Below are 13,849 nucleotides of genomic sequence, written 5' to 3' on the forward strand. Positions count from 1 at the left end.
ATTATTCACAGACGGTGGTTGAATTTTCAAGAGGGTTTTTTCGCGAACGCGATCGAATGGATTGTTCGTAGTCACGCAACGTCGGGAGGGAAATAGCGGGTCGTCACGAGACGTCTAGCCCGAGCCCGGAAGCGGGTACCGATTCCTCTTCAAAGTTTTACCAGATAATGGCTTTAACCAACGAGCAGACAAGACGCCAATGAAGAACCGGTCGTCTGGTAATTACGAAATCCTCTTCCCCCTTTTAAGATACCGACAAGTTTACCTGCAATTTCAGGGTCCTCCGCCAGGCGAGCATCTGATGCGCCTGTGCCCTTTGCCTCGCTCTTAACGCGGCTATCACCGACTTCGCCTCCTCCAGGGATGTCACCTCCACCTCGTTCTGCACCTCCTTCGACGAATCGTTCCCTCTAACATCGCTGATCGCTGACAACGGGCAGCTTTCCATCGACGTCTCGTCGAAACTGCGAACAAATGTTCATTTTCTTTATCCTTATCCTCGTGTTTGCCTTTTCTTTTTTTTTTTTTATTATAACGAAATGGTAAAGCAACGATTCGAAAATTGACCAGGTATCTAATCGCAGGTGCGTTATTTCGATTCAGGTGGATCGAGATAATGGCTAGCGAATGCATTTGCAATTTTTAGCTGCGAATTAGCATAGCGCAACCTTTGCGACAGTTACGGAGAGCGGTGCATTTTCTACACGCGATCGCTATAATAAAGTCGAAATAAATTATGCATGAGTCACCGAGTGAGTCACCTGCTGCGTTTGACGTTTCCTTTTCCGCTGGCCCGATCGATCCTCCACGGTGGACCGTTGTTTGTGCGACAAGCTACGTGTTCCAGGTGTCGCGAATCGCGAAATGACCAACCCTATCACGCTACTTCCTACGTCCTTCCCTTTTATTTCCGATGGTTACGAGTTTCCCAACCGATTTCATCCCGAGCAACTTTAATTTTATTCATTTTTCATTTTAAACTTTCGTTCTTTTATTAATAATTCCTAAGGAAGATGTGCATAACGAAGTGCCCGGGTAAAGATGCTTTATAAATTTTTCGTGCGCAACCGCAGTCTGTCAATCGATTAAACTCACTTAGACTGAAGGGATGAGATAGAAGGAAACCTCGGTAAAAATTCACTCTTCCTTCTCTCCACCTGACAATTTAACGTACGATCCTCGATTTTCACAGGAAGGTGTCGAGGGATTGTCGGAATTCATCGATAAAATATATCTGTCGATAACGCAGCTAAGGGAAAACACATATTACTATGGCAGCTGGCAGTAACAAGGCTGGTATATAAAGCGGCCTGTTCCGCAACCGCAGATGGTTTTAGGCCGTTTTACTAACCATTTTAACCATGCGGTGTAATGGTTACGTTGCATCGCCAATATACAGGGTGATCCTCTCGCCAGTGGACTCAAAGGAAGTGCCGCCACAATAGCATAAAGTGGCCCAAGTCCTTTTTCTGTCATCGACACCTTTTCACGGACACAGATACAGTATGCACCCCCGTCGAGAAAATGGCTTGGGTCCATTCATAATGGTGTGGCGGCATTTCCTTTGAGTCCACTGGCGAGAGGATCACCCTGTAGATTCCGGAAAGGAAGCAAGAAAGAATAAGGGATATTTCGTTCTGGTCTACTAGTAAGCTCCTTCGCTTTGCTAGACTAAGTGAGCAGAATATATCAGGGTAAAACTCTTCATATTTCACGTCTAACACACCTCGAGTTTCCGAGTACGTATCCACCGTATTTCCGGCAGACGAAACCTGACCATGCCCATCAGCAGCGAAACGACGTCTAAACAGAGACTGCATTTCAGTCATAGTTCATTTAACATTAAAACACGACCAGAGAGGGTGACCCGATGCATCATCCCCTCTTTTCATCCCTGTTGCAACGTTCAACGACTACGTTACAACATTAACGATCGAGAAAATGTTCGTTAATATTCATACTTTATTCAAATATTTTTTAACAACTTTGACTTTCGATTAAATTATCCAGGTGTAAACGTAGCGTATTACAGCTGGTTCTATCGAGGTTGAACGAACCGCAAAATTCTATGTTTGTAACTTTTAATAACCTAACGAATCGATGAATCGATCGCGCGAGTGAACATGAAAATTTCCCTCGTTAGCGTAATGATTGTTCCAGTAAATGTAATCGAGAAATGTTGTTTTGCATTCGAGATTATAAAAACTTTTAGGGTGTTTCCGTATCGAACCATTCACGTCGCGTTTGCATCGTGCAAAATCAATCGCAATCAATTATGGAAACTGATATTACGGTTTATAATGAGGCGACAGGTGAAATGTAATTTCAAAATAATCCTCATAATAGCTTGATTGTTACAAGTCCCGGAAATTGATGCGGACGTCTGTCCTGCTGATCGCCCGACGTACTTCCGCGAGTCGTCCGGCTGCATAAAAATATCAATCATCTCGAAATTTTGCAATTATGTTCACCGACCGTCCGCGTTAATTATAATTTAATTACCGACGATCGCGTGCTGCAGGGAACGGAATAACGACTCTGTCGACGGGAAAATTAGTTTTACGTCTCGCGAGGCAAACAGGAGGAATTATTCGGGTAAAATTCAGATTCTGAGAAATATGTTTCGACGTCGATTTCGCTGCTCGTTTCCTGGGATAATTTAAATATTCCATAAAAGTTAGTTCATTCCCAGTGAACAGCTCTTTATTATTGTAATTCCTATCATCCCGGAACGTTTAGAGAAATTTAATCTATGGAAATGGAGTTGTTTTCGCGAATAAAAGGCGAAAAATTCGGCTAATAGCTGTGTACGCAGGACATGCAATTCATCGTGCTAATGTTATCAGCTAAATGCTGGTTCGAGGCAACATTTCCAGCACGATCTATCAATTATCGCAGCTACCAGGGAACATGAGAAATCAATAATGTTCGATCATCACGGGGAATTTTCCCATCATCTGCCGACGTTATTAATTAATAACTCTTGATATGTAACGTTCAAACGAATAACGGTTGACGGTGGGAACCTTTCATTGAAATAAATCACGGGATTCGAAAACAGGTACATAGGCACGGGGAATTTGAAATACAGAAGGCGGCAACGTATCGAATGGGGAAACGGGAAATAAACAGAAGAGTAAATTAAAACCGTCCGAGGCCGGAAACGAGAACCCCGGTGAAAATTTCACGAATATTTGCGAAGGGTATGTTCCTCGCATGTCGATGGGCATCGATGTTATTTTTTGTTTTTTCCAAAAAAGACCAACGGAACGCGCTCGAATTGCGATCGTTATTTCTCCATAGAGTTATCAGCTGCGTCGTAAAATTGTTGAAAATAAAATAACGATAAACTGTTATTGCGAATAGAGGAGAAAATATTGGCATTTTTCGACTACGATTTAAAACCATATCCCGTCAGCTTTCCTCGATTTTCCTTCGCTTTTATATCCCCTCTGGCAGATATTTACTTTTCTTATTCAGCTTCCTCGCCAGCCTCTTCATCGACACCCCTGGGTTAAACTTCGTTCAACTACCCTTACAGCTCGCTTTTCTTTCACTCAGTCTATCATTACCACTCGATTTCTCTCGTTAATCCAGCATCTTCTTACTTTTTTCCTTTTTACCAAGTTTCTGCCAATTCTTCGAAGATTATTTCCTCCCGGCAAATAACACACGTTCAGTTTTTCTTTTCTGATTGGCTGCTGGAATTCAGCCACCAAGATGGTGCGTAAAGGGGTATAAAAAGAGAGACGCTTGTGTACTTTGTAGATGATTCACGAAAAGTGTTAACGAACCGAGAAATTCGCCTTAGTCGGTAAACTGCGGGGAAAAGCGAGGTTCGTTTCGTTGAAGAGCAATTATGTTCTCGTCATGGTAAAGCCGCGGCACGGTAAACATACAGAGGTAGAGAGAGGAGAGAGAGAAAAAGAGTCAGTGGCCCTAACGGAATCACAATCGCTCCAGGTCTTATCCCAGAGACTTTGTCACCTCCTCGAACATCTCAACTTGTAAAGATTCTTTGTTTGCTTCGAATTCGACAAAAGTTTCGGAGAAATTTTCGAAGCAAACACCTACGTAAACTGTTTCCAATCAAATACTAAACATTCCGACTGTGATTTGATCGAAGTTTCAAGGAATTCTCAAAGTAAACCCGTAAATTACTTTCCACCTCGATGAATCAGCTACCCAAAAGTTTGGGAAATTTTCCAAACAAACACGTAAACTGTTTCGAACCAAATATCAAACAGCCCAATTGCATCGTACGTCTGAGGTACGATTGACCCGGCCATCAGCGGAATTAATTCTGGACACTTTGAATAAAAATATTCTTTATTTCATATTTGTGCATGCTAAATTGATACCGTAATATTTTTATTGTAATCACATGATTTAGTTTGTAAATATTTAAAAATTTTAACTGTGTTGTTATTTTTGTTTTTGCGCCTGGCAGCACAAAACGTCGCATGATGTGAAATAGCCAATTTATTTTTTTCTACCTCCTTTGATGTGCTGAAATTGTAATTTTTATTGCATATTAAAATCATGGCTGTAAATGGTTTTTCTACTGATCTTTTTATATAAGCGACGTCCTAAAATTAGAAAACAATGATGAAAATATAAAATATAAAATGATTTATATAGTAAAAGATTTAAGTGTCCAGAGTTAATTCCACTAGTGTACTCACTTACTTGTCGACAAGTTTTCGCAATTATCCCAAAGGCAAACTGTTCGACTCCAAAGATAATAAAATAGCGAGCCTTCGCTCTTTCTGCATCATTTTTTCGCAGTTGCATTGAAAAATCGATGAAGAAGCGTCAGCATTACCTTTGCTCAAGCCAACAGCGGCGACGTCCTGGCGACAGGATCCGGAGCTGAACTGACGCATCCTGCGCGAACGAAAAAGGAGAATGACGCGTCGTTTGTGTTTCGTGGACAGGGATTTTGTCGTCTACTGTAGCAAAAGAAAGAAAAAAAAGATAGGTAAAAAGCCGTAAAGCCAACTCTTTCGTCAGCGATGGGTTAAAAGAAAAACCGAACAGGTTGGTGAATAGCAGAGGAGAATGATTCGAGGATAGCGACGATCAAAGAAACAATTATATTCTTCCAGTTGGTATGAAAGACGAGAAGCCAGTGCGCAAAGGAAAACGCCTAGAAAAGCAGGAAAACGTGGAGGTAATTAGTTACAGTATTGTACCTCTGTAAATGGCACCGATTCAAGAAGCTAATGCATTGCTAACGATAAGCGCATTATAAAAAAGAGCGCAGGATATCTGGGATGTCCTCTTTGTCGGCTAACGGCAGGGTTATTATAAGAACGTAATTAATGATTCTCGCGATGCTGAAAATGCTTCTTCCCATTAAACGAATTAAGGTTACATTATGAAATTCAAATAATAGTCCTGGCGTTATAATCACATCACGAACGAGTTTGCGAGAAAGCCCGAAGGTAGATGAACACTTATCTTCAACTGCACGGTCATCAAAGCGTTAACCGTTAAAACGATTGAAATAAATGAGAGTATTCACGCCAAGGAACGCGTTTTATTCAAGCGTACCTAAAATATCATCTTCCGGATGAATCGTCGGCGAGTATGATTTACGAATGGATTATCAGGCTGTATAGATTGTCGCGCGGATAACTTTCAACTGGTTCGGAATCTCTGACAGTAAAATTTTCCATCCTGCTTCGCTTTCATCGAACGAAACGACATCGTGAATAATTCTTCGCGCGAAAAGTTGAGGTCTTCATTAGCAAGGAGACAGTACAAATTCCTGATGGAGCGCAGAGGTACTTTTAATTACTTCGAGGATGTAGGACGTGGTAGTGTGAGCGAACCTTTATTAACCGTACCAAGATCATTCGCACGAAAGGGATGCTTATGCAGCAATTGATAAGGGTTGTCGAAACTTTACCATTAAGTATCTCTAGTGCCTTATTAAAGGTACACGCGAGTGAATCTATCGGTGTATAACATCTTCTCATTTATATAAATACCAGCATAATATTCAAGGAATTTTCCTTGTCGGATGAGGAACTTGCTTCGGAACTTTAAGCTGTTATTCTATTCGCTAAGGGTAAGAACTGGTTCAATATGTACTCAGAAATCCCGGTGGAATTTAATGGAAAATCTTGAATACACGAGATTGAGTATAACATAAAACGTAATGTATGTATATCACGTAATTTATACGTATGTATGCATATCGTATGGAGATAAAGCAACTCTGAAACCTGACTTGAACTATCCAAAAAGCTAGGATACCTTCGTTGCTATTTCTGCAGAAATGAAAAAACAGGAGGATACGGCACTTAGAGAGACGATACTGTAATCCAATCACGAGGATACAGGAGGAAAGATGATGGTTGAATGAAAACCAGGTGTATGCGATCGTGTGTAACAAGAAACCGCACACATGTACGCGAAACGAGACCACGTGCAAGCGTAGAAAAAGATTGATAGAAAAGGTTTCGAAAGAGATTGATAAAGCAAAAAAAGACGAGGCATCGAACTGGCATCCGTGCTACCGTTTTCGACATTTACGGGCCGTTGATCGATGCTTTTCGTGGTGAAAAGCTGATAGACGCCACGTCGGTGCTGTACTCAACACTCTTGAGACGATATTTGTCGGCTTCGTGCCAATCAGACTATATACTACGGGCCGTTTTTTCTCTATCGTCCCCCATGTTTCCTTTTCAGGATACGCGCATAAACTTTCACGCGGTTTCAGTTCCGTTCTATTCGTAACTTTTACGGTCTGACCGCTCTACCCCATGGCCCCTGATGTACGACAAACACATTTTCTCATGTGCAAAAAACACTACTCGATCTGTCAAAGAGATACTCATCTGCTGTTTCCCGGTAGCCTCGTGTTCCTCTTCAAAGACGATCGTACACCAACTTTTCTCCGCGATCCTCGCGATAGACGACGATTGCAAAGAAAAGGTAAAAGTTTGTTGCGAAGTTTCAACCACCGACGCGATTGTTGCGGAACCAACAGCTCGGTCGTGTCCCCGAGGTGTCCGTAACAAGCTATGCACCTCCCGTGGTCTGTAACGACCGCGAATATCGAACGAATAAAAAGATTGATGGAATCTTCGTCCGAGTATATTTGCCTTTCTTCCGGTGCCTCTAACAAAGTCACGCGTTAAAACGGACAGGTAAAAAGCAGAGAAAGTTTGCTCTTCGAAGTAGAGAAGAAACGGTCGTGCGTGGAACCGTGCGTTGAAACTACTGTTACAGGTCGATCCTCTTCCTCTGCTGCTGGCAATCGGTGAAGTTTGCTGCAAACTTTCCCGATACTCTCGTGTTTATTCCTCTTGGAGGATTGCGCGAGGGACGAGTGTACCTCGATCATATTCCCACGATGCAGGAAACAGAGATACCGTATTTCGATTGCCGTCCCAATTAATGGTTAATTAAGAGACGCTTCGTTATGGAGTCTAAAAGTTTCGCGTATTCGTGATAAGGCACTTCACGGTGTGATCATTTTTTCATAGAGGAACAAAGAAAGTACGCTTTACTGGAAGCACATTGTGTTTCTCCTCTTCCTCTGGTGTCCGCGTTAAGTACACTGTGGAGAGAGATACGAGTAAAGTTCACACTTGAGCGAAAGAGCACGAACGGTGGTTGAAGAAAAGGAGTCGAGAGAAAGGGTTTTGTTGGAACACGGTTCACGTCCGCGCCTCGTCGGGTTGCTCGCATGGTTGCTCGCACATTCGACACTGCGGGCCACTGTAGAGTTTTAAATTCGCGATCTCGTGGGGATTTAGCGTGGTGGTGAGTGGGCGACGGAGACGAGCCGTGGAGCCGAGGAGGAGACGCGCAGACGCTAAGGAACCGAGGCAAGTCCGACGAACAGGAGGCGAGCGAGCGATTAAACGAGTCGACGGTGGGAGGAATCAGCTCCGGCTTCCAGGGACGTGGAAAACGTCACTCCGACTGCAATCCGTGCAGTTTGTTGCACTCTCGCGTCGCGCGTTTCCCTCGGAACGGCCACGTGTAGTCCAACACGGGCGCCGAGCGACGGTTATATTAGACGATTCCGCATGCGATTTAACCCCTTCGTTGTTATCGTTATTGTCATCTGTGAAAGGGTTTGTAGAATAGCCGTTGAAACGAACATACACGTATCGATTCGCGTACGAGGCGCTACACGCGGTTGATTTCAATGTTTTCTTACTTCCTGCAAAGCTGCCATATCGTGGATATTACGGGGAACGCTTGCGAGACAAATGTGCTGGATTTTTGGCACCGCTGCTATGTACGACGTACGCACAATGTACGCGTACAATTTTTATTGGTATATATGTATGACGGAAATATTGCATAACTGCGTAGGATGGTTACGAAAATATTGCGAATCCGCTAGAATAATACAAAACCGCGGAGTTTAGAAAAGCAACAGGATATTAGCGAGTCTTTCTCGAAGAAAGTCGAATCTCGAGTGTCTGGTTCAAAGGGTGGAAAGTCGAGCTAGGGCAAGTGAATTTTTTATAACACTGCGGAATCTGTACGAGGTTGTAAAAGGGAGAAGCGAATCAGGAGACTTGGGGTGTTTCGTGTATCGAACAGCTACCCGTTGCTTCGAAGAAGAGGTATGAAATTCAACAGAACAGCTGCACTTTTGCTGCAGACACGGCCTGATAAGATTACAAACGACCTTGTTGAATAACTCGTTGAACCGACAAGACGCGACGCGATGCAAGGATTGGCGAATACTTGAAGGGAACGGAAGGATGTCTGCTCTTGTAAAAGTTGGCGTAGACGAGATAGGCGCTCCTGAAACTTTCAGCAAAGAGGGTACGCGCTACAGAGGAACATTTTCTAATGAACTGACCGACGAATTAAATTAATCAATAGTTTCAGCAGACAGTTATCTTATTAGAGTTATGTCGTTTGAACAAAGAAGCGACCGTTTCAAAAATTACGCTCCGCGAATGAGGAAGACATCTGTTGCCAGATGCTATATTTGTCGATTACATTCACGGCTTTTTCCTACGAGATCTTTTTGCTGACTCGACGAGTGATTTAAAGGCTAAATTTGATTTTAAATTGCAAGATATCGTGCTCCATTTTAAACACGTTTGTACCTCGGAATCGAAAAGCCGGATTTGAATACCGTAGAAGACCTTACTTGACCATTATTATCGATTTTCCGGTAGTACGATTTCTCGCGGGCACACATTTTAATATTACGGAAAATTAAATGGAGCATATTACTCGCAACAAATAGAGTACACGGTCCAAACGACGCTGCGAAATGCATTAAACTCTCATACTCGCTTCAAGGATACTCAACAAACCATGTTTCTGAATCTACTTCCTGGAGAATTCAATTTTTTCTTTAGAATCTTTTAATTTAATCTAGCGTTACATTTAGGACAATTTAATCTCACCGTTCCGATGAAATAAACACACGCCGCATCAGCTCTTTTAAACCCTTTCCTCACGATTCTATTTTATCTTTTCAGGGATACTAACACGCATACGCCTGCACACACACGTTTACATTTCTCCTGTTTCCTCTTTATCGAGTTAACTTCAACCGGGGTCATGGTAAGCCAATTTAATTTCATCAGCCTAATGAAATAAGCTGTAAAGAAGTTTCTTTTATCCACCACGCGCACCCCATTAGCTCTTTTGAGTTTCTTTCTCTCGACTCGTCTGTATTCGAACCTCTTATCGAAAAGAAAGGTGTTGATAGACACGTTTGTTCTCTCGATCGGTGCCGCGAAACCACGGAACGATAGTAATCGCGAGCCTCGAGCGGGAAGCGCATCTCGCGACCGCTTCGGTGAACGCTCGTCGCGCAACTGCCGAATATTCGCCGATGCACGGTGCACGCTGCATGTTCCTGGTATTTGCAAACCCCGATCGGCCGCCACCAGCTGCAGAACTACCTTCTCCAACAGCGTCGGGGTGCCCCTCCTAACAGTCACCCCACCAACCTCTGATTCGTCAGAAAGTACCGACCATACGGCCGATGTACTTGCCCACCTTAATTACCCATCCATTGCGATAATTACTCATCGCTCGATAGACTTATTTGCAATTACATGAAAAAATCAAATGGGTATATTAACGATTTCTAGGAACGTTCTGCTCGCAAAAGCATCGATTAAAACAGGGAGGAAAATTAACAGTTCGCTAGCTATTTGATACCGCACTCGAACAAAACAGCAGAAAGGGATTATGCATAGAATCGAAAACGATCCGAAAGGATTAATCGAAGCATCGAAAGTCATGAAACGAGAGGGACTGGGTGAATTGGGAATTGCGAATTACGATTGTCACGACTTGGTTCGTTTTGCAACGCTGATTCGCGGTGGAACAGTACCTAAGAGACCTTCCAATAGGCGCGAACGAGAATACCCTATTCAAGTTCTCCGAAACGCTTAATTAAGTAGAAACGTTGACGGTATTGTACTAGTTGCCACCGAACAAAGGGGGATAAATGATTTACAGTGGAAAATCCGTCGGACGCCCCCGCAATGATATACGCGTTGGTTCCGTGTAAAATTAGAAACGCGTAAACACAGAGCGAAGGAAGGAAAAAGCAAAGCTGACTAAAGCTGACGAGCGAGGTCTGCTTTCTCGAGGCAACAGCTTTGCACACATCTGGCTAGTAACGGGTTAGCGAACACCTTGAATCATTTTCAATTCTATCAGATATAAAATCTAACATCTCCCGTCCACGCGCATGTTCATAGAACATAAATTAATTACTATATTCATTAAATACAGAACTTAAATTAATTAACTGAAAGATAGCGGCTGTTTCAAAACTCGAAGTATGACTAAATTGTGAAAACTGCGAGTATCGGATAGCAGGGTAATTTAACCCACCGCTTTCGAAATTGCTAATCTGAAGTTCTGGGTGGGTGACAAATTTTAGTTAAAAAAAGCAACAATTACGTCTATCTTTAGACGAATATTCTGTTCTATATTTCGCTACACTTTTCATCGTCTACGATGTAAGGTATCAGCTTTCGTCCGCGTGGGAGGAAATTCCACTTTCGGACAATTCGATTTCGGATTATCAGTCGTCATCATCAGTCAACGGGGCTAACGATCACTCGATCCTAGCAATTTGTCAGAAAGTCGATATCCTCGATCTCGGCTACGCACACACTCGATCGAGCAACAGTTTCGTAACTCGCGTCGATTGCATTATCGAGCAAAGTATCGAATCGAACTGGCTGACGGATGAGGAGTCAGATACTTGAACGCGTCCGTTCCGTGTTGCTCCCCTTTTGATCGATCAAACGAACGATTTGTCGCATTCAACGATTTCGTCGGCTTGTTATCAGTTATCAGTCAATGGAACGTTTCTCGCGTGCCACGGCTTTTCAACTGTCTCCACGGTTGATTCATCGAGAATCTTGTCATTGTTGATCGCGCGCCGTACGCGAACAAGAAAGAATTTGCTATTCGAAACGATGGTTCTGTTTTCGATTCGCAACGCGCTAGATTTACGAGCGGATTACCGAGTGATACAACTCTTAGCTCGTAAATCAGAATAAACATCTTTTGTACGCATGTGAAAGCTGTTGGTCGTAAGTACACTTCGCATTACTGGAATCGAAAAGACCGCTGGATTGTGTATGCACTTATTTAACTTAGGAAATACGACCATACGACCACGCTTTGTTTGCATCTTGTTCAATTTACGATACGTCAGAGGTAGCTAACTGGGCTCGCGAGCCAAATCTGCTTCTCGTTTTCGATTTTTCGACCTGATTGTTCAATAGGACAGGGATGAGAATCGATCTACTTAATGTATAAAAAATCAATAAAAAGGGAATGTTTTCAGTTTTTTAAAAATTTGTTTTACTAATTTCACTGTTACTCGTCGGAATGATGATATTTGAAAAGCTACGATTACGTGTACGAATTTACAAACAGCCCTTCAGATGGATTACACTGGCGGGATTCCATAATAACGTCGATACCGATATTTCGTCGCTGACAAACGCGAAACAATAGAATTAATGCAAGCTCCAATTACAAATACGCAATTTTATTCATACCCCATTGAAATACACCCGTGAAAATGGAAACAGAGCGACGTATTGAAAGATAAATAACAAAAGGTTCTTGTCCATGATTAAAACGAATCCATATTGTTGGCATATTTTGTATGCAATTTTTCATTGATTTGCAGTTCATTGCGTGCGTCGAAAATTTTAATAGTTTTACCAGTACATAAAAATAATGTTTACTGGATGGTAATAGTGTGTTCCCAACAAATTTTCATAATTTTCTGGATTGTCAATTATTAGCGAACGGTGATATTTTAGGAAATTTCATTTCCCACTAATATCTGGCGCACCATTCGTCATTAGCGCGGATGTAATTCACGCTTTGTGCACCAACCAAAAATAAACAGTATAATTTGCAAATTCCCGTCGTTGTTTCCCGACTGGATAATGTTAACTGCCGAATGTTTGGAACACCGTGCACGTACCACGGCTTGCACACCACTGAACCAAATGAAATTTGCAAACCGGCTGGTGAAAGAGGGAGACAGGGAAGGAGAATGGTTTACATCGACAGAGTTGGTCCTAATTTCTCTAGAGTTCAACTCCCCAGCTTGTTTGCTCATATTTATTTCGACCCTTCCAGCTTTTCTATGGAAACTTTATTTATCACTGCGGGAGCAATCGAGTACCCTGTGGCGATACGTGAAAAGAAAAGCTCTTTTTTTCATTGTAACTACTCCACGAGTGTAACTTTTTCATTTTTCTGCAGCATGGAACTCGGTGAAAAAAAAAAGTTTCTGCTTTGAAACTTTTTTCAAGCGTATTGTTTGCAACCTGCCCGCTTTCCGTTACCTTTAGAAAAATTTCTCTTGTCAGAAAAGCAAAACACTGTAAGAAAGATACGAGTACATGACTCGCCTGTATGAAATGTTGGTTACATCCAACAAAGAACGTCGTGTTCAAAAAATTAACAAACTTTTCATTAATTTGAATATACTTTCCAGTTTTGTAGATCAGGATGCTGTAGAAAAAAAGCTAAAGTGAACTAGAGCGAGATTCGCCCTAGAGCCAACCCTTCCGGTCAAACCGGAAGTAGTAAAAAAAAAACACAACAAATTAAATTTCAGCCATTCGTTGAGATTTTGACCCACTTACCGTTTGGCTTGTACAAAAGTGACAGAAAGTCAAAATGCTATAGCCTCCTTCCCAAGATTTTCAATCTTAGATACGGGTTAATCTTAGAAAAAGTGAATTGATTTTAATATAATTTTGAAAAGGTCTAAACCTTAGAAGAAAATTATCACCCGATATAACGATTTACCCGAAAGGTAAGGGTAAAGGTAAAAGAAGGTGGAGCGACGCGACGGGTAGTGCCATCTGCGTAGCGTAAAGGGAAGTCGGTTGATAGAAGCGACGCCGGGCGTCGCGTGGTGATGTTGGTTACGGCACTGTTCGCCAGTGCCGGGATGCCGAGGACGCGCCGCTACCGGAAGGGAGGCATTGAGCGCATCAACGCTTCCGGATGTACGCGCTCTTCGTTATTTCCTGCCCGTCACGCGCACCAACTTGTAGAGCGGAAAAAAAACGAGTACCGATACCGAATGGGTATTGTCCTTATTGGTCAGTCAATACAATTGCTTTTCCAGCTGTTCTTTAATTAACTAGCTTACCCTACTGAGCGACGTATTCTCATACCAAGTTGACCAACTTTGTCGCTATTGAAATTAAACTACGGAATGATTGTTTTCTCAGATGGTCGACACCTGGCAACCAGAGCGGACGTTTGTAATTTTTTTGAATCGTTACTTTACCCACCATTGCAGTCCCGCCACCGAAAGTAATTCACCGTCTGTTGGACTCACCTG

General features: G+C 42.5%; 1 protein-coding gene across 8 annotated transcripts in view; it reads right to left on the minus strand.

The window, feature by feature from the left end:
* The window catches only part of LOC114873250, a 47,411-nt gene that overhangs the window by 3,936 nt on the left and 29,626 nt on the right, over nucleotides 1-13,849 (minus strand). For 2 of the 8 annotated variants that reach the window (XR_006829963.1, XM_029181370.2), the window contains exons 1-2: nucleotides 9,399-9,852; nucleotides 266-464 (exon numbers count right to left, since the gene is read on the minus strand). Coding sequence is in view for 7 of the 8 variants with exons in the window: in XM_029181370.2 (XP_029037203.1) it covers nucleotides 266-464; nucleotides 9,399-9,427 (228 nt within the window). In the remaining variant the exon portion in view is untranslated. The other 6 variants (XM_029181373.2, XM_046288248.1, XM_029181372.2 and 3 more) reach the window with 6 other exon arrangements.

Source organism: Osmia bicornis, chromosome 12 (genome assembly GCF_907164935.1).
Source record: "Osmia bicornis bicornis chromosome 12, iOsmBic2.1, whole genome shotgun sequence".
NCBI lineage: Eukaryota > Metazoa > Arthropoda > Insecta > Hymenoptera > Megachilidae > Osmia > Osmia bicornis.